This window comes from Ictalurus punctatus, chromosome 1 (assembly GCF_001660625.3).
Source record: "Ictalurus punctatus breed USDA103 chromosome 1, Coco_2.0, whole genome shotgun sequence".
Classification (NCBI taxonomy): Eukaryota; Metazoa; Chordata; class Actinopteri; order Siluriformes; family Ictaluridae; genus Ictalurus; species Ictalurus punctatus.
Window position 1 is genome coordinate 17,761,096 of NC_030416.2, and position 22,099 is coordinate 17,783,194.

General features: G+C 39.1%; 1 protein-coding gene across 2 annotated transcripts; it reads left to right on the top strand.

Annotated features, from left to right (window-relative positions):
* The first annotated feature begins 3,181 nt into the window (after positions 1-3,181).
* snx7 (sorting nexin 7) lies at positions 3,182-21,985 on the top strand. Of its 2 annotated transcripts, XM_017473711.3 has the most exons (10): positions 3,182-3,459; positions 5,239-5,430; positions 5,538-5,648; positions 5,979-6,143; positions 8,708-8,906; positions 9,002-9,201; positions 10,942-11,028; positions 12,857-12,958; positions 16,427-16,579; positions 21,116-21,985. In XM_017473711.3, exons 1-10 carry the CDS (start codon positions 3,358-3,360, stop codon positions 21,188-21,190), a joined length of 1,386 nt encoding a protein of 461 aa, XP_017329200.1. In that variant the 5' UTR covers positions 3,182-3,357; the 3' UTR covers positions 21,191-21,985. The 2 variants fall into 2 exon arrangements, with proteins under 2 accessions (XP_017329200.1, XP_017329211.1); XM_017473722.3 differs by lacking the exon at positions 12,857-12,958.
* The last annotated feature ends 114 nt before the right edge of the window (positions 21,986-22,099 follow it).

Consider the following 22,099-nt stretch of genomic DNA (forward strand, 5'->3'; position numbering starts at 1 on the left):
TCTCCACATTTCAGAGATATTTGGGCATGCTTAGGCATAATTGTCTGAACAGTATCCTGCTCTATCCAAGTGTCTGCACTTCGAAACAGCAACAATAAGGGATTTTTTGAAGATGGTCTGGTCGGCCTCTCTAATGGCTCAGACAGGAAGCAAATGTAATTTGAAAGCGGCAGATCTATGTATGCCATTGTTGTGGCATATTGCTGATCTAATTATTAACTATCACTGATGGAAGAACGGCACTGTGTGGATTTACTTTTTTCTGGGGAGATTTGGGATGGTGCCATGGAGCACTTCCTGGTGCCAGGCTGCACTGGACCTCCTACTCAGCAGAGAATGGATCCAAGAGTATGCACCTGTCTCTCTGCCACTCCCTCATAACCACACAGTGAAAATAATGTTTAGCAAGTATTGAAGCCTAATTGAGACATCCTTTCATACTATCATGAATTTCCTACACAGACAAACACAGTTTCCATTTCTTACACTGTGAATGCATGAAATCCAATCCTGAAATCAAAGCACAACATTTTTTCCACATGCAGAATGGCCCAGTGGAAAATGGTTGGGCAAAGACTACCTAAGGTAGGGAAGAGACAGTGCACGTAATCCGAATTTTGCCTGAGTTAAAACCTGCACTATGTGAATTTCAGGGAATTTTCTGAGTCGGTTTTAGAATGATTTATTATTTTACAACATACATCAATATTAAGTTGTGCTGAGGAAAATCTCTTGAATAGAATAAGGTCTATAACGAACAAAGATCATAATCAAGTTTAGAGAGTAATCAGTTCACAACCTCATTGTAGAAGCAGACTTCCTTTTTACTGAGGTGCCGTTTATCACTCACATTTTGTACAATTAAGGGGCAATTAATGGCCTGTATTGAATGGCTCTTGCTAATGGTGGTACTCCATCAAAGCAAAGCACACTAATCTCTCACTTTACTACTACCATCAAAGAACATATATCTGGATAGCTGTAACATATCTGGAATATGTAGCTGGTCAAACTTAGACCAACATAAAGGTTCAAACATCAAGTTCAAATCAATCACACAGACAAATGACAAAAATCAGCAAAAATAATATGATTATTGTGGACCATGACCTTTTCTGCATTCGTTGCTCTACCAGTATGAGGTGAACACAGTAAAGGACTGACCTTTGTAGAATTATTCTAATACTGCCTAATCTGAACTGTTGAAAGATATGCTCCTAAAGCTGTGTGCAAAAGGTTACCCAATCCCTGTGCTAGTGGCAATCTGCCAAGAAAACCATTGTATACTGCAGGTTTAATACACAGTAATTCTTCATTAAAGTACCCTTGATTGTTTTCTTTTTATATTCATTACATTTAAATCATTGCATTCTACAGAACACACAGCAACTCATACAAAGCATGTAATATAACAATACACTTACACTACAGTGTCGTGATAGAGCATTTTACTGTTTCAGTTTCTAGTGTATTCCATAACATCAGCATGGCGATTCTGATTGAATTTACGTGAAGTGCTCAGTTTACTGATAATAAAGGTGTCTATATAAAGCACTTTACACTAACGTGGAGTGGCAGCAGTGTTCAATCCAGTTTATTTCATGATGAATGAATTAGCGCCTCCTTTCCCTTTTTACATCTACATATATTTTTTGATAGCGATCGGTTTACCTTTCTATATACAGACATGTAGATAAAATGGCAAAACACTATTTGACAAAATATATATATGAGAGAGAGAGAGAAGTGAGGGGGCACGGTGGCTTAATGATTAGCACGTTTGCCTCACACCTCCAGGGTTAGGGATTCACTTGCTGTCTCCACCCTGTGTGCATGGCATTTGCATGTTCTCCCCGTGCTTCAGGGTTTCCTCCGATTACTCCGGTTTCCTCCCCAAGTCCGAAGACATCCACTGTAGGCTGATTGGCATCTCTAAACTGTCCATAGTGTGTGAATGTGTGTGCAATTGTGCCCTATGATGGGTTGGCACCCCATCCACGGTTTCCCCTGCCTTGTGGTAAATGGTAAATGGCACACTTATATAGCACTTTTATCCAAAGTGCTTTACACTGTGTATCATTCACACACACACTCACACACCACTGGTAGCAGAGCTGCCGTGCAAGGTGCTAACTTGCCATTGGGAGCAACTTGGGGTTCAGTGTCTTGCCCAAGGACACTTCGGCATGTGGAGTCTACCACCTGAACCACAGCCGCCCTGTGGCTCCGTTGTGCCCCGTGTCCCCTGGGATAGGCTCTAGGCTCCTAGCGAACCTGTATAGGATAAGCGTTACAGAAAACAGATGGGTGGATACTGAGAAAAGCACCCAAAAGTATTTCTCTCAGGTAATCATTAAAAGTTTTATGTCGATTTACATCAGATAGTTTCCCTTTTACCAAAAGTTTCAAGTAGAACCACTCTGCAAAGCTATAATCATGACTATAAAAGGAACCTTTTTTCTTTTTCCCTTTTCTAGGAGTGTAGATATGTAGGTGGATCTTGAGTACTGGCCCTGTTTGGCCTTTGACTGTGCTACAGTGACATCTTTTGGTGGTGTGGATTATCTGCAAGACATCAGTACATGTTGGGACAAAACAAGTCAAGTAACTAACCAGATTAAAGAATGCAGAAGGTGACACATCTGCATAAAACAGGTTTAATAAAGGCAAAAACACTCCCACACACACCCCAGCAGCAAGAAAGCTTCAAACACTGTTAAGCTGAGGATTTAAAAAAAAAATCACTAATAACCTAGATGTCCCAAGAGATGTTTTTCTTTCCTTCTTTGGCAAAGGTTGAACACGATAGAAAGCTATGTGTTGTCTAAGTAAACTGTGTGTTATCAAAAGGATTCTCATGCATTCATTAATCAGTTTGGTTAGTTGTTTCAGTAATAGAGAGGCTTTTCACACAGCAGGACAGTTGGGAACACGAGACTACTTTTAAGCTTCCGGAGGAGTCAGGAGTACTTTAGAAAGTGTCGTGTCAGTTCAGATTATCTGTGAGGAAAACTAACGGCTACATTCCACTACACACTTCACGCATGTCTTCACTTCATCTAGCCTAGTGCTCATATGTACTTCCCAGTTTCCCTAGCCTGCTTCACATCCCATAATAGTTTGGTGCAGACTTCCAGTGCGCACTACTTTCACATACTATTTAGTAAGGTAGTATAGTGCGTAGGACAACAAACCCCACTCCTCTTTCCTGAATCACGGGATTTCCGTTTCCGCGTAGTAAAGCTGTTCTGCTTCTGACTGAGTTTCACCCTGTTTCTCGTTTTGTTTTCAAAAAGCAAAACGTCAAACTCAATGAAATTAAGTTTGCGTGAAAGAAAGTGAGCAGTGATTTGATCCATGATGAGCGGCACTGCTGTCGAAACTGCTACGATACCGGAAGACATCTCAGGCCAAATGTTAGAGCTGGACGAGGACGAAGACTTGGAAGTTTTTAGTAAGGTAAATAATAAATAATAAGAGTAAACAAAGAAAACACGTAAACATCTGAAAAGCCGAACTGGGACAAAGTACCAGGAAGTGCCGGTTTACAGAGTGTTTATTTGTTTTGGACGCGTGACATGTTAGCAAATCTGCAGCAACTTTTATTCTGTGACTAGATTGAATTAAATGACATGCTAAGTTCCGAAACCTCGGAGTACAAATATTATAACTGAGTAATTTATACTTTATAGTGGTTTAGATGAACTACAGCATTGTTAGCCGGAAGTAAATATAAGAGGGAAAAAATGAAAGGAAAATGCCAAATGAAACTTTTATTCTTTGAATCGTCGAGTTTCAAAGGTCAAATATCAGGCAGTATCGTGGGGATGACAGCGGTAGCTACTTTTCCTAGAGCAGGTTGTCTACTGAGTCTGTCTGCTGCAAGACTATACAATACAGTAACGCTTTCAAACGACAGGAAGGTTTTAGTAACGTGGCTTGTTTTGTAGCACCATGTGAAATTTGTGCTGACTACAGTGCAGTTTGTTGGCACAGAATCGCTCCATAGAGGCGCAGTCCTCTCATTAATCAGCTCTCAGGCTTCTGGGAAAAGCAGAAATATTTGTCTGTCACTAAATATATCAAGGTGTAGTGCACACACTTTTCTGAGAGAGTGAGTGAGAGAGAGAGAGAAATATCAGCCAGTTATACTGACAGTTAAGGATACATAGACAAAAGACAGAAATGTTCATAACAGACCAGCATAACTGGTTACAGCTCTAACCAGCACTGATAAGCATAGGGTAAACATTGCATTGTGATGTACACAGCAATATCAGACTCAGTTCCTAGAGTTTAGCATTGAACATTTTTGCCTCAACTCATCAGCTGATTATTAAGGTTTTCTCCTCATTGTCTGAATCTGGTGTCAAAACACTGCAACCCTCTAGGACGGGGTAACACCTCTGACTCTACCCCTGCCTTATATCTTTATAAAGTTTTGGGAAACACTGCTTCAGTGCACCTTGTGTGCTTTTTTTTCTCTCCAAGGATTACCTTTCATGTAGTGTATTGTAGAGCTGTTTGTGAATGTAAAAATGTCAGCAAAGTTTTTAGATCAAAGCACACGACAAACGTAGTTATTGACTGCCAAAAGAAGGAAGCGATTGTGAACAGCTGAAACAGGTCGTTAGTGATTCCAGACTTAGTTCCTGTACTAACCTACGTAGGTTTGTAACAAAAAGCCCCGCCTCTCGTCTTCATCACTGCCCGCTGACAGTCGTCATGGTAGTGGGTGTTTCCTTTTGAAACACACTGACAGCGGTAGACCAGTCACAACAGACTGGGACATCTGACCAATCAGAGCATAGTATGCTCTCTGAAAGGAGGAGTTTTAAAGGAATCCTTTAGAACGGATCATTGAATGAGTCGTTTGTGACATTAGGGGGAAATAAGTAATGCTGCAGTTTAAATTATGAGCACGTTAACGTGTTTTTTGACCTTGGATGCATGTAAATCTATTGTATGAGACCTTTAAAACAAAATTTGGCATGTTTCAAAACCATAATAGGTGCGCTTTAAATATTATATTTTTATAAATACAGTAGCGGTAAAAATGCAACAGAGTCTATGCAGGAATGTGCAAATACTGCAGTGGGAGTGGGATGGTATTCAGTTCAGACTGTGTGTGTGTGCGCGCGCGCGCGTGTGTGTACTATAATAGGTGTGCTGTAAGTAACTGGTCGTTGTTCAAGTTGACATTTTTTAATGCTCTTTTTTTTTTTTTTTTCATTGTAGGATGCAACCTTCACAGATGTAAGCTCCTTCAGTGTGTCATTGCCGACATCTCCTGGATCTATGGTCAATCAGTACAGATTTGACGAGGAGGAAGATGTACCTGACACTAAGGACATCTTCATCACAGTTGATAATCCTGAGAGTCATGTGACAACCATTGAGACATTTATTACATACAGGGTTGTGACTAAGGTACGGCAAGAACTAACAGTTTTATGATGAGGGTTTGCTTGCTAAATAGCACCTACTGTGTTGATTTATTGATTTCTTAAAATCCTTCTCCGTCTCTCTAACTTCAGACTACACGTGGTGAGTTTGACTCAAGTGAGTATGAAGTCCGCAGGCGCTACCAGGACTTCCTTTGGTTAAAAAGCAAACTGGAGGAGGGTCATCCAACTCTTATTGTTCATGTAGGTGAACTTAAATAGTTAAATGGGTGAAATTATGCTTTGAAATTATGTAATTATGCAGTGTTTTCACAGTGTTTATTCAATTTAGTTTTATACTGTCATACTAAACCAGTGGTCACCAACCCTCTTCCTTGAGATCTACCTTCCTGCATGTTTCATCTCCAACCAAAATCTAACACTCCTGTTTTAGTTGATCAAGAACTTCTTAAGGCAATGATTAGATGGTCAGGTGTGCACGATTATGGTTGGAGGAAGTCTTCAGGAAGGTAGATCTCCAGGAACAGGGTTGGTGACCACTGTACAAAACATTGACTGTTTGTTCTTCTATAGCCCCTACCAGAGAAATTTGTTATGAAGGGAATGGTGGAAAGGTTCACTAATGACTTCATCGAGACAAGGAAAAAAGCACTACACCGGTTTCTCAACAGAATAGCTGACCACCCCATTCTCTCCAGCAGTGAAGATTTCAAGATCTTTCTTACTGCACAAGCCTGGGTAAGATATACATACACACACGAGTTACAGTTACAAACTATGGCTACATGATTTGTAATATATACAAGAATCATGATTTTTTTTTTTTTGGCTTAGAAAAAAAAATCTGGCTATGGTTGAAAAAATGGACGGTGCCACAGAACGTCAAAGTGCAAGTCTTATTGGATTAACAAATACATATACACACACTGCACATGGTGTTATATTAAAACACATTTTCAAAAAAACATTACACTGGTAGCAGTATATTCTTAGTGGAAGTTTGTGAATGAAAGATCATATGCATTTCAAAAACTTTACTGGCACATCTGTACTCCTGAGAAAAAATATCCACCACAACCTTAAGTCTGTGGAGGTACCATGAGCACAGTGTGTTTTCCCAAAATGTAGAAGAAACCAGTGCTACTGAATCCTAGCAGTGTTAATGGCAAGTTAAATCATTAGTCATGGCGATGTTTCTGGTCTTCTGGCGATAGACATTCATTAGCCACTTGTGGGTAATAAAAAAAAAAAAAAATGGTTTTGATAAACACGGTCTAAGCACAATGCTTCATTAACAAGTTAAGAGCAAGATTGTGGGTGCAGCCATGACTCACTCGCCTGACAGTCATTTAGTCGTGGTTTAGTAATTGGGATTTTATTATTCAGAACACCATATTAAATATTTGTTTAGCTGTACTGGACAAGTTTGTTTCTTTTCAGGTTTCAGGTTTTTGCTTTGTATTAAAACTCAATCATTGCTTAGCTTCCCAACATTGTGTTTCCCCTTCTGTAGACTCATAGCTCATTTGCAGTGAATAAGGGAAGATGGGGCTCTTTGTTTTATGTAGTGCTTGCTTCAAATGCTGCAGAATTTATGTTTATCTTGACTTGATTTGCAATGGAAAACTTGTGTCTCTCAGAAGCGGAACCAAAAATGTCCGAAAAAACAGACTCTTACTAGGTAGGAGAAATTTTTGGTGGAAAATGGTGTTTTTGTTTTTTTGGCCAAAAGGAAGAGAAAATCTGAGCTGAAAATAAATGTCGTCATGCCCCGCCCAACCCCTCAGTGCTCAGCGCTTATCGTTGCATTGCAACATTACTAGATTTGCGATTTAAAGAATATTACGTTGACGCTGAGGAAAAGCGGCGTGCACGGGAAATGATACAGGCAGAGCTGGAGGTGATGAATGCATCTGCTGAAGGATCGACACGCAGCACAGAGCAAAGTGTGCCAGAGAAACGGGTGCGTACAAGTGATGAGGCGCAAACTCCCTCACTTTCTGACGTTTGACGAAATTCTTCAGGAAAGCGCCCCGATCCACAGCAGTGCCACAACAAGTGCGGCTATGCTTTCCATTGCTTGTGCGGATTGCATGCAGGAATTTATTTATCTGCCCCAAGCACCATCACAGAGAGGGAGAGACTATTCAGTGCAGCATCTCATGTTCTTGGTGAGAAGAGGAACTGTCTCTCCTGCCAGAAAGCTGAGCAACTTTTGTTCTTGAAGAGAAACCTGCCACTTTTGCTTAAATAGAAAGCAGTCCAATTTGCTATGTGTATAGCAAATACATTCAAATTCATGTAGCCCTGCAAAACTTTGTTCTTGACTTGAGGCTACATCTGTAGTTTACAGTTCAAGGTTGGTTTTAGTTCTATTGCTGCTGTTTTGCACAATAATCCTTAATTAATGTGGAAATACGTTTACATAAATAGAACAGAGGCTCATAGTTAATTACTTGACTGCTGTTTTGCATATCATAATAGTTTTCTAGAACTTGACATTATTTGGATAATTGGATCAAAAATGTTTTAAATTTGATTTACAGAACTGAGTGAAGAATAATATATTTAATATTGTTTTTGTTTTGGTGTGTTAATTTCAATAAAAGTGTGATCATTTTTTTGGATTGTAGTTTTTCATTTAATTTTCATGAAATGAATTAAAGAAGTCTAATATTAATACAATTCTACAACAACAACAACAAAAAACATTTTAAAATGGGTTTTAAAACCAAAAATATTTTTGGTGTTGGTTTTCAGCCAACTGCATCCTGAATTTCTGGTTTCTGTTTCGGACCCAAATTTTCCTTTCGGTGCATCACTAACCCTTACACATGTATATTTCAGAATTTACTTTAAAATCTTGGCCGGTAAAAATGGCAGTTTTTTATTTTTTATTTTTAGCTTTTAGAAATGTTTTTGTCTTAGCATGAGGTGAAACAAAAAAATTTGTTCATCCTTATCTGAATATCAGCGAAAATAAATAATTGTATTCTCCTATGCACCGTCTCTTCCTCTAATAGGATGCGGCTTTGACAATGGGAAATACACTGAGGGTTCTGTTTAGGTTTCCATAACTTGCAAAGAATTTATGATGGAGCTGTATTTGTGCCACTTTTGGGGTAGACTATTGTGGGAGTACAGTAGTACAAAGTAGTAGTACAATGTTTGTTTTAACTTCTGGTCATAAAATATTATTGGGGTTCTGAGGTTGCGCTTTGATGCAGTCTTGGTTATTAAAGCTGCAGTATTTGTGTTATCAATGTTCACTCAAAACTCTACATCTACATCTAAATCTACAGGAGCTAGCATCTCATAAGAAGCAAGGTCCAGGTTTCTTAAGCAGGATGGGGGAGACAGTGCGAGCCGTGGCTGCCACGGTCCGAGGGGTCAAAAATCGGCCAGAGGAGTTCAATGCCATTCAGGACTATGTGGATAACTTCAGTGTGAAGCTGACCTCACTGGACAAAGTCACCCAGCGAATCATCAAAGAAAAAAGAGGTACTGCCTTAAGACTGTATTACTACCAACCACAGGCCACTCACTTTTGGTCCATTGTTGGTTGTGCCATATAAAATGAACTGCTGTTGTTCCAGAGTACCTGGACGAAATGAAGGAGTATGGGCCCATCTACACCTTGTGGTCTGGCTCAGAGGAGGAGCTGGTGGAGCCTTTGAAGCTCATGGCGAGTTGCTTGGACAGGTGTTACAAGGAGACTGACGAGCAGATCGAGCACCTCAGTAACAGCCTTCTCCCAACACTGCATGAGTATGTGCTCTGTGCAGACAACCTCAAGGTACTTTATTGTGCTATGAATTGTTTTTGTTGTGCACAAACCTGAATACTACAGAGATGTTTGAGGTAAAGATGGAACTATCTCCACCTGGAAAAGTGAGATTCACATACTGCATACTCCAGTTCAGCAGTAGTTAAGTAACAAACACATGCACAGTCTCGTGTGTGACTGTTGCACCCTGGCTGTCGTGAGAAGAATGAGGAGTCACGAGGCAGGCATGACGGAGAGTGCGGGTCTGTTTATTTAGTTTTAGTAGTGAAGGTGTTTTTACATTCCGTGCACCCTTGTACACTGAAGAACATTACCTGTAAACTAAAGCAAAACTTCCGTTACACATACACAACCTTGACAAGACGCTGTCAGATCAGTTTGCTCTGCTCGGCACCACCAGCTCTCTCTGCTCGGCATTTTTTCACAGCAAAAATCACACTTGCTGCATCTCAGTTCGCCTACTTATACTATGCATTGAAAGTATGTACTCTTTTTGTGAAGAAAAAGTAGATACTTTTGAGTGTATAACAAAAGAGTTTGCAAGTACTGGGACATACTTACACATGTAACGGAAGAGACAGTTGTTGCCTAGATACGCACACTGTCACCGTAAATAACCTCCTCATTGCATCTTCATTCGTTATTCCTTATACTATAATTTATACTATATAATTTAATTTACCATTCCCTTGATTTATTCCTCCACATTTCATTTACATAAAATGCCTCCTTGAATTTGGTGAAGCAAACAGTCACAAAACCCCTCCTCCCTTGCACAAGGTGTTGAAAAAGTGTCCACGGATCCACACCTTAAAAATCTACCGGAAATAGTAGACCATCCGGGTACCTTTGGGATACTCATTTGAACATGCTACGATTTGGGACGCACTAATTCTCATCTCAGATACTATTTAGGACAGATACTAGGCGAATTAAGAAGCAGCAGCAGCAGCGTATAAAAACAGCATCGTTAATCACACACAGGTGTACACTGATTCATGACATTACTCACTCCTTCTCCACGAATCCACCTTCACAAGCAGCACTCATTCAGCTAGACATCCAGCTATTATGTTAGCCAGTTAAGTAAATATTAGTGGCTACAGTGGATCTTCATTCCTCTGTCAATTAGTGTTAACTTTTTTAATTCAACACATAGTGTTAATGTTCAGTGCATACCGTGTCTCTTCAGAGCTACTCATGTTTTTTTTTCTTCCCATATTCAATATTGTACAGATAATGTCTGAATATTTGCACTTAAAGTGTATAGATCAAGTACATATTTTTTTTATTAGACATAGAGCTGCTTTGCAAACATACACATGACAAAAGGATGGAAATGTCACATGTGGAAAGAATCACCCAGTGCTACACTGCCAAAACTTCTTGACACTTGTATGGCAGCAAGTTGTACAGCATGGCAGTAGTTGATGGAAGCGCATGATTTGCTTTCTTAATTTTCTTTTACTGACTCTTTGGACTTGAATATGCATGCAGCTTTTGGAAAGAAAGAAGTCTCCTCTGAGACTACCACTTAAAACTGTATACTATTCTAGTTTTACAACCTATCTTGTTCGTGTTGATCATTGCTAGTGTTTCAGTTTATTTGTGCTGTAACATGAATAGTATGACTTGATTTAGTTGTCTGATCAATATATGGTGCATTATGTTTTACCAAGGCTTATTGTTTATTTCATCTAGTTGCACATTTAATCAAGGGGTATTGATCATGGTTTTCGTGATACACAGGCAGTACTGCGGAGACGAGACAACATCCAAGCAGAGTTTGAGGCTAAGAACGAAGCTCTCGCCACTAAGAGGACGGAAAAGGAAGCAGTGAGTGCAATCTCTTTCTTTTTTTCCCATTTAATTCACCCCTGTGCTCTCTTGCAGTTTCCCAGAGCTTATTAGTAATAAAGCCGTGCCTCAGCAGCAGTGTCTGCTTTCATAAGAAAGCGATCCATTTTAAGCCTAAAGAGAAATGTGGTGAGATTATCTAAATATGTAAGTTCCTCTGAGCCTGAATGCGCTTCAGCTAGAACACAGTAAATATGGTTTAATAAAGTCTCTGCTAATCATGTCATACTTTAGTCTCCCGGGCTTTTGCCTTTCTGCATCGATTCCATCAAATGTCACGGATGTGAGAAAGAGCCTTCTGTGGAGAAGGGAAAGGGGCTATATAAGGTTGTGTTCTTTTTCAGAAGTGTTTGAAGGTTGAAGACGCCCCCTTTCCCAGCTTAGCAATAACCTTTCTCCAGTGAATTTAATTACAGCCAGTGAGCACTGTTCCGCTTGGCTTTCACTATGCTGCATGGGTCTCATGATATGAAAGGATTCTTAAAAAAAATTTTTTAAATGGTTTTAGATTGCAGTACTCGCACCTTGTCTACAAACAAACTTTTTTTTGGTAACAATTCATTTTTCAACGCTATTAACACTCACAAAATGAATGAAAGATAGTGTCCTCCAGAATTATTTGCACCCTTCATAAAAATGATTAGATAAAATAAACATTACATGCAATAAATGAAAAATTTCCTCTAAACATTATAAGAAACTATATTCTAATCCAATTATTCTCAACTACTACTATCTCATAACTACTTCCTTAAGTAAGCATTTTTTTTTCCCTCTCAGAAATACAGTACTATGCAAAGGTGAGAGACCTTCCTTTTGTTTTCAGTCAAATGGCCGTTCTGTACTTATTGTTAAATATTTGGTGGCGAAAAACAACGATGGGAAAATGTACAGTACATTAATTCAGTTTATAGTCAATCAACCATGGAGTACTTATTTATGCTGGTCAATATTAAAGTTCAATATTACAAATAAAATATTTACACATTTCATGCTGACTTTACTGTTCAAGTCCTTTTGTGTGATTTTCCTGTTCAATACATTCACTGTTGTTCATTATTGTTATTGATTATAAAACACTTGAATGTCTTCAACAGTTGAAAACAGTCACCAAATTGCAACCAAATAATTAACAATAATTACTGAACTGCCATTAGACTGAAAACAAAAGGGTGGACTCTGGCTTTTACACAATCCTGTATATGTGCTAAAATGGTTGATATTTATCAATATTTGAAATAAATACAGACAAACTGCTATTCATCGCACTCAAAGTCCTCAGGAACTTTTGTTGCCTTTAACCATGTTCTTTTTATAACCATGTTCTTTTTAGTGTATAAATATGAGGTTGTACAAAATCCTTTCGAGATCCTTTACCAGGAGAAAACCAAAAAAACTTTAGCACCAAACAGACAGACCTGCACAAATCAGGTAATGAATATAAAAACACATTAAGCACAATTGTGGCCGTGAAACACATGCCAGGAGCTGGAGCCAGGAGCCAACTGATAGCAACAATCATTTTAAAATGAGTGTTTTGTTGTCGTCGTTGACTTATCACTTATTGCATGTACATTTTTATATATTCATTTTGGGGCATTTTCAAGAAGGGTGCCAATAATTCTAGAGAGCACTGTATGGTGGTGATCATGCTGTAACCCTACAGAATGTGAATACAACCCTATGCAAATACTGTTCTCTGTGCTGAATGTCACTAAGGCCTGCTGTGTAACTCTAAAAGGGAAGTGTTTGGGTTCTGTTTTTTTTTCATCTGATGTGTCCCCCTGTATTGGTTGTGTCTATGAAGGATTCTAAGGTGCTGAGTTTAGCATGGGACAGCCTGGTGGGCAAAGACCCAGAGGAGGTCAAACAGCAGAAACAGCAGAAGCTTAAAGGAGAGATTAAAGAGGTACTGGCTTTCTAACAGGAGTGGGAAGTCCCTTTCCTAACCTGTATGTCTGCTTCTGCATCATTGTTTTGAGCTGGTAACATTTTAAAGACTGGAATTTCAAGAATTATACCCTGATCTATGAGGGTGGTCCTGTATATGTACTGCAGAACCAGTTTCCACCTGAAATGTTACCGACTCATCAGTGAGCATGGTTTCAGCTTAGGCATAAGTGTTCTGAAATGTTCAGCTCTGTCGCTCATGTTCCTTCTTGCTAACTTAAGCTGTGGCTTGGGGAATGTTTTCTAACTGTACTGCTGTTTTCTGTTGTGGCTTTCTTCCACTTTGAAGTACAAAATGTGACTGTCAATTAGTATCTTCCCTTTCATTCTGTAGTGTGTGTATGTGTGTGTGTATGTGTGTGTGTATGTGTGTGTGTGTGTGTGTGTGTGTGTGTGTGTGTGTACATTCTATCTACTATGTTGCCACTACGCGATTCTCTATTATTGAGTTACTAAAGAACGCTAATTCATCAACATGTCAGCTAGATCCTGCACCCACAGCACTTCTCAAAAACTTTGTCAGATATTTCTGCCCCTAGTTCTCACCTAATAAATTGTCATTTAGCTCTGGGAATTGTGCCAGCAAATCTAAAAATGGCAGCTGTTACCCCCATTTTGAAAAAGCAGGGTCTAGATCAACTATAAGCCAATATCCAATCACTGTTTTGTGGCTAGACTCTTTGAATGGATGGTCACATCTCTGGTTCAGATGCGTTTCGCCTCAAACTATCTGTTTGAACCCTCCCAATCTGGGTTCAGGCCATTTCACAGCACTGAAACTGCGTTCATCAGAGTTGTGAATGATCTCCTTGGGCTGCAGATTCCAGGTCTCTCAGTATTTTTCTGCTTCTTGATTTAAGTGCCGCTTTTGATACAATGAGTCACATCACATTTCTTGCATGCCTATCAGTTATTGGTATTACTAGTACAGCTCTTTCCTGGTTTACCTCATATTTCACAAATCAGCAATGTTTTATTACAGCTGGAAATGACGAATGTTCAACTGCGCCTGTTTCTCAAGGTGTATATCAAGACACTGTTCTTGGTCCACTCCTTTTCATAATTTACATGCTTCCTCTCAGTCATCTTATTTGGTGTCCTGGCCTCAGCTTTCACTGTTACGCAGATGATACACAGCTTTATATTAGCCCCAGTGCCAGTTCAACCCTTCCACCACCTTCGCTACTAGCTTGCACCCATGACATCAAGGAGTGGATGCACAATAATTACCTGAAACAATTGTCTGTCTAATTGGTTTTAATGTGTTAGTCTCTAAACACTCAGATCTATGCTTTAACATTGATTGAGTCCTTGTCAAGCCACCCAGTACCATTATCAATCTAGGTGTCCGCTTCGACCAATCACTCACCTTCGCTTACCACATCAGTTCCCATATTAAAACTGCATTTTTCACCTTTGTAACGTTACTCGACCCATATTCACCTCGACACAGATTCATTAAAGATGCTCAAACTGTAGCATATGCCTTTATTCCGTCCCTTCTGGACTACTGCAATGCTCTCTTTACTTCCCTTCCTACCAAAACATTCTCCAGATTACATTATGTCCAAAATGTGGTTGGAAAAGTTCATACTCGCACTAAACTTTCTGCTCATGTTTCGTCCGCTTTCTTTGTTATACTGGTTACCCATCTCCTACCATATTCAATACAAAACCCTCTTCACCTACAAAGCCTTACATGACTATGCCCCAGGTTATTTGACTGAATTAATACTTACCTATACCCCCACTCATGTGTTATGGTCGTCTAGCTCCAGTGTACTCCCGACCCCTAGATTCAGACTTTCTTTCATGGGTGGCATGTCCTTCATTGGCCATTATGGAATTAACTTCCACAGAGCCTCCAAGAAATCGCCTCCATTTCCTCCTTCAAAACACAACTCAAATCCTATCTTTTCACTCAGTGCTAGAACTCCCTGATTGTAAATGAGTAGCTCCAGCCCCTTTCACATAAAAAAAAATCACAGGACAGTTAACACAATGGAAAGTGTTGTTTTGTTTTGTTTTTTTCTGATTCTTGTTGTTTATTTTTTTTAAACGTGTGTTACTTAACAATTGTTTATTATCCTTATATAAAGTGACCTTGGGTTTGAGAAAGATGCTATATAAATAAAACTTATCTTAAAAATGACATGCAATGGTAAATAACATGATTTTATTTATTATTGATTATTTTCCATTGCATTTCATTTTTTCTTAGTGCCCTTGCCAGAGAATTTTTGATCTCAGTGTGATGTAATTTTCTTTCCTGCAGATGGCAGTAAAGGTAAATGAACATGAATGGGAAAACCTTCATTCCATTCGCCTACTCGGTTCCTTGGTACCAAAAGGCAGCAGTGACTATGATTTTTATGTATAATGTTTCAATTAAGAAGACTGTCTTGTGATATGATTAAATGTAGCTTTGTGTCCTCAGAACTGTGTGTGTGGATGTGTGTGTGTGTGTGTATAAACTAGTGCGTTCATTATTATTAAGGTGCCTGTGTGTCTTGTAATGACAGTGAGGGCAGATCAGCGTAACTAATGATTTGTCCTGCTCGTCACAGGGGAGAAGCGGCGCCAGACAGTTACTGATTATGTCACCTCTTCCTCCCTCCCTCTGTGTAACAACCCCATTCACCCAAAGCATCTCTTGTTCCATAGCCTCACCTAATCAGAGCGTGTACAAACACACCATCCAGAAGGGACCTAGGCCGAAGCAGCGGCAAACACACAGCAATCGACCTTCATCAGCTCAGCTGTCAATAAGTGCCTGATTTTCTAAAGCTCTTCACTGCATCACAGCTTGCTAATCTGACACAGTCATCCCCAAGGGCCTTCAGCAGCATAGACGTCGATTAGTCTGTTTACCAATCTTTGTCTTTGAGTTCCAGTGTGTGGACAGTAATACTTCTTATGTGGTATTGGAAGCCAATTGGACCCAAGAGAGCATTAGCTTAGAAGGCAAGCTGTTAGGTAGCTACTCTGATATAGCTATAACTGATATAGTGGTCTGATCAATGTGATGCAACAACAAGAGAACCATTGTACTATAGTCTACAAAACGACTGGGCTGTCGATTGTACAAAGAACACTTTTTAAAGTTTGATTTGGATTTGTCATTGGAAGAGTTACAGAACCTCCCTTATATACACACAGAACTTGTGTAATGTGCAAAGGAACAAATGATTATAATTACAGTGAGACATTGTATGTGCAAATTCAACAGAGTTGGCCATTTGGATCATCCCAGATTAGTATTGATCAAAATGTAACAAGTGCACACACTGTAATGAAAGCCAGAAAATGTCTTCATTTTCAGTGCCACGACTGTGGATAAAGAAGTCTTCTGAATTTGTCTGAGACGGGTTACTAGTCGTTGTGGGTGTGTGTCACTATCTGATGGTGTTATTGTGTGCATGTGCAGATAAAGGAAGACATTGAAAAGCTGGAAGACAGACTGGAATGGGCCAATAACGCACTGAAAGGGGACTGGAGCCGCTGGCAGAAGAGCATGAGGGCTGACCTGAGAGCAATCTTTACCCAAACAGCAGACAAGAATGTGGAATACTATGAAAAGGTGAGCAATGACCTGTTCCAAAGGTGCTCTCTGAAAGAGGCTGTATCCAAGACAGAAGATACAACAGAGGTTGTATCATGAAGACAGAGGGGGAAGGACGCTAATCAACCATACTGTAGATTTACTTTACAGATCTACAGTCCCATTCTGGGGAACAGTGAGGCAGATTAGCACCCTCTGTTATAAAGTCATTTGTGAAGTATCCCTATGTACAGTATTTATAAAGCTTTGCAAATTATTATTATTAGTAGTAGTAGTATTTTTTATTTTTTTTGTAACCAGACTAAAGATTTGAATTTATTACTAAAAGTATTTGATAGATATATGTGGCTGTAGGCCTAGGGTCATTTGCATCCTTGCTTTGGGCATTTGCCAGTAGAGGGTAGTAGTATTTCATTTTTAAACCCTCCGCCAGCTTACTGTAAGTAATGAGCGTCCAAGGCCTTAAAGAAAGACTAGTATTTCCAGCTTAAGAGAGGTGAGATATTGTGACGGATGTCATTAGGTGCGTACCCTGCTTTTTTTTTATTTTTTTTATTTGCTCCCCACAGCTCGACACTTGACTTCTCAGAGTTGAATCAGGAATTGTGACCCAAGCACTGATTGCACAATCCATTTGGGGACATTTTGGGATAAGTCTGTGATCTGTCATCACTTTCGCTGTCTGTGTAGCCCTTTGAGGTCTCCCTGTGCTTTCATAGATCTATAGGAGATGGGTAATTATAGTAAGTGTGACTATAGCATGTTGTCTGTGTGTATATTCCAACCATGCACAACAGTACCAGGTGTTGCTAATTAGAACCTTAATGTTAATACGGAACAATTGATTGTAGATGCTGTGCCTCAGTTTCAGTGCGAGTACCCTTGACACATATCAACTACACAAGACAACTCATCAGAAGATCTCTCCCCTGATTACAATTTCTCATATTTCACTTAAAGAATATATATTTTTATTAGTAGACATCCTTGTGCTATAGTCTGTGACACTGTGCACTGCAAGGAAGTGTACAAACTGCACAAGATCTTTTAAGTAAAACAGCTATCCATTATAGAGACACCAGAGTGGGGAGATGAACCAGTTAAGCCTGTTCATATTGTTACTGTTATTTATTTTACTTCTCATATCACTGTTGACTGCATCACCCCAAGGCCCTTTTTTGTTTGATATCAGATATACAGGCCACAATAACAAAGTGGAAGTAGGAGGGAGAGGGGCCATGTGAGGCAGCTCATCCTTAATAAGTTGAGACAGTTTAGAGGAGTGTGAGGTGTAGTGACACAATGAAAGGCCATATCCGTTTGTGCTAATAAAATGAGAAAGCTGGGACTTGACTTTCGGAGTTGAAATGCAAGAGAGGAGGTGGGCTAGTTGGAAGCATGTGGCATTCCTGAACTCTTTGAATCATTAATGTGCACAAGAATGGCCTCAATAAGCTGAGGCAAGAGGATGAAACTACTCAGAGAGTGGGAGATGACTGTGTGGGTACTAACTGTGTCCACAACGTGCCTTTATGGAAAAGAATATTACCCTGCCTTGGAAAGAATATTAGCGAATAATAGCAAATGTACAAAAAAGTGAAGCAGTTGTTAGAGATTAGGAAACATGAGATGAAAGTAAGGGGGGTGGTTGGTAGGGAAGTTTGCAGGTGAGGAGATGAAAAGAATCAGGAGGAAGTATCAAAACAGAAGAAGTGTGAGTTCTGTAGCAACTTATTGGTTAAAAAATAGTGTATGCCATTTCAATACGTATTATAAGTATGTTCAAATTAAATTAGATTTCATTTTGCAATATCATATTTTGGCTCTGTGAACAAAATGAAAGGCACATGTATGGCTTTGTCACTCAGAATTTCTGAGTTATATCTAACAGTATGAAAAGAAACACTCTTTTAGACTCTTTTTTTAGACACATTCTTAACATCACACTTTAAATTGATCGGGTGGACATATTTTCCTATCATTTATAATAAAAATGTAAATTTGCGCGCGCGCACACGTGTGTGTGTGTGTGTATATGTGTATATATATTTATATATATATATATATATTTATATATATATATGTGTGTGTGTGTGTGTGTGTGTGTGTGTGTGTGTGTATATATATATATATATATATATATATATATATATATATATATATATATATGTGTATATATATATATATATATATATATATATATATATATATATATATATATATATAAAATATATATAAAATAGTGTGTGTGTGTGTGTGTGTGTGTGTGTATATAATATACACATTTAAGCCTGTCTAACTATTTGGGTTGATATTGTAATTTTTTTGGAGCAATTTGCATTGTTGCCTGTACAACACTGTGGGCACAGCAGCCGCATACTATAAGATGGCAAGTTCATAGGATTGCCATGGAGACACCATAGCAACAAGGATGTTGCTCAGAGATGGGGAAGACAAAGATCCTGTCATTAAGTGTTAGACTTAATTTAGACAGTGCAGGGCATTTTTGGGGTTTTTAAACACTGCATGAGAAACATATCTTGTGGGACATGGGGCACAGCAGGGGATACTCTTAGGCCTTCAATTATTCATTGTATGAGGGCTTTATACAAGATGTTTCCTCTTTGAAATCAACACTCGGTGCCTCTTTGTTTTTAGAAGCATTGCTGTTTGGCCATGCTGTGCAGAGGTTTTTCCATCTCCTCTCATTCTGCACTCTGAACTTTAGCTTCTCATGAATTGTGTGTGGGCATGTAAGTGCATATGCATACCTTTTTTGTGTGCAGGACTGGCTGATTTTATTTTCTATGCACCACTTGTATTGTTCCCTGATTAAATCTGTTTATCTGCACTCTCTCATAACAGCTGGGGATGAAGCAGGTCAGAGGCCTTGGGCCTCTTAATGAGTCTCTAAACTCAGCTAAGGCTTCACCTGCCCCATACTGGCAGCTGTGCATCTTGATACAGATACTATATCAGAAAGTATCAGCATATTCATTCATTGTAAATGAGCTGAGACCAGTTTCACCTCTGCAGATGCTTGCATAAAAAAACATGCTATTATGTCCTAGCACCTGGCTGCTAATCACGAGTGCATTCTTTGGCTTTGTTTTGGCACAAACTGTTGCAGACCCTCTGCAAAAAATCTTCATGAATTTAAAAGATGGTGTGATTAAGACATTCCATGTGATTTTCTTTCCATTTAATTTTACATCAGTGCTTCTAGACTTTCCTCTCACGTCCGTCTGATTTTTTTTTATAATTTTTTTTTTCAGTCCAGCTTCTTTTTTCCTCCCCCAGTGCTCGTCATGAGATCTGAGTAAAATTTTCTTTTTGATGTGTGCCCATGTCACACAGCAAAGCATAACAACGCTCAGTGCCACTTGGCAGCTCATCATCTCCATCAGCTGTCAGTTTGATCATCCCCAGCTCGAGGGTGTCGGTGACCCATTGCCCAAAGTTAGTCTCAGAAGTGAGTAAAGCAGCCACTTCTCAGCTCCCTCATATATTTTTGCCCTTAAGATGGAGAATCACACTTTGACCCTGAGCTTTCTCAGTCTTATTTGTGTAGTGTAAATTTTGGTTCTGACAGAAAAAACGTTTTCTTCATTTTTGAAGTAGTTTGCTTTTTTTTGTGTGATTTTTAAATTTTTCTCAGTTGGATAAGTAAGGTAATCAATCACATCAGGCATTGATTGGCAGCCTTAGCATGTATTCCTTTTTTTTTTTTATCACATTTCAGAAAGGTAGGTAGATAAATAAATAAATAAATAAATAAATAAATAAATGTTGACTTGCTCACTATGTCAGGATTGATGTAGAATGATGTTGAGTGAATTGGAGAAGTCAACCAACATGCGATCTTGGAACCTGTCCTTTCTGGCAGGTCAGGTGAATTTATTTTCAGATATCACACACATGGATAAGAGCAAGGAAAAGCCTATTATTCTACCTTTAAACACACTCTCTTTGCCAGTCACCCCATGCCGCTTGTTTGTCAAATTAATCAACCCCTAACACTTTGGTTTTCACTATTTGTTAGAATTTATTGACCTTTATTCTAGAGGCAGGCATTTAAAGGATGGGTGTTGTATTTACCTGAATTTTATACACGTCATCAAAATGGCACACATAACTCTCCTAATTTGGCCGCTCCTTTCAATCTCGCAGGTGCTTTAAAAAGGTCAGAGCTCATCTGCCTCCTTTGGTAAGATGCGATCCTGATTAAGTGTTATGACAGGCGGGTAGCCGTAGTGGGCTATTCTGAAGTGGCAGGAAAGTTTGTGGGCTCTGGGGGAGGAGAAGGTTAGCGATGTTGGAAAGACATTAATCTTGAGCTTGGAAAGTGACACACAAATGACGCAGAGGGCTGCAGCCTTCCACAGCCAGGGAATGAAATCGGGTGCTAAATTGGAAGTCGCCGTGTGTCAGCCCTCATGTCAGCCTTCAAATAGCTTCTCATTACTCTGCAGTTGCAGGGCTATCCAGACAAAAAAGTGGCATAGGTACACAGGCTCGATGCTAATGTCATTATGAATGTGTGTTCTGTTGCAGTGTCTGGCCGTGTGGGAGTCGTTCCTGCTGTCTCAGAGACCTGAGGCCATGGAAGTGGGCAGAGATGACTCTTAGTCCTTCAGAAGCTTTTATCTAAACAGTGAAGACCAAAGACAAGTTTTTACCTTTACAATCCAAGTGCTTGGATTGTACAACAAAATACCGCTGCCACAGATGTCAGTACAAACATAACTGTGCCTTATCACCAGCCAAACCAAGGATGAAGATCTCTGTAGTAAACACATTATTTCCTACAAGAGAAAAGTATGTCTCTGCAGCTCACAGATCTGAATAGGATAGGACAAATATTTTGCCAAATAAATTTTTTTGGCTTATCTTGTGGAAAAAAAAAGGAAGAGATAATAAATGAACCTAACTAAATTCAGTAGAAATGGTTTATGGCTTTATTATATTTGGATGCCGTTAGTCTCTGAATTTAGTTCTATAATTATTTGGTGCATTTTGCTTTTATTCAAATCATTGTCTAATCTTCTTTGAAGTCTTTCATCACCTGCTCACAAGCCAATGAGAAATTCAATTGTATAGCCCAAAATATACAAAACAGGTGCCTTTAATGGCATTACTTTGCACTATGGATTATTTGAAACTATTTTAGAATTACTAGATTATGTCATACGAGTTCTTATTCATCTTTCTCATGCTCATGTTTTACAACTATGGAACCATCTGAAATGGTTCATATAAATTAAAATATGTAAATATTTTATATACAATTACTTTATATATTATGCATCAGTTATCATTCACACATATTTGCATATTGTGTAAATTGTGACATAAGGCATGTTTAATATGAGGTCCATGGTGATAAACTGTTGAAGGAAATCATTTAATACAGCTAAACATGGCTTTTTGTGTTCTTTATCATCTGATTTTTCCTCCAATTCTGAATGAACACAGGCGTGAGAGCTCAGTGATCCTAAAGTAGGTCACCCGCTTGGCCTAATCACATTAAACATTTAA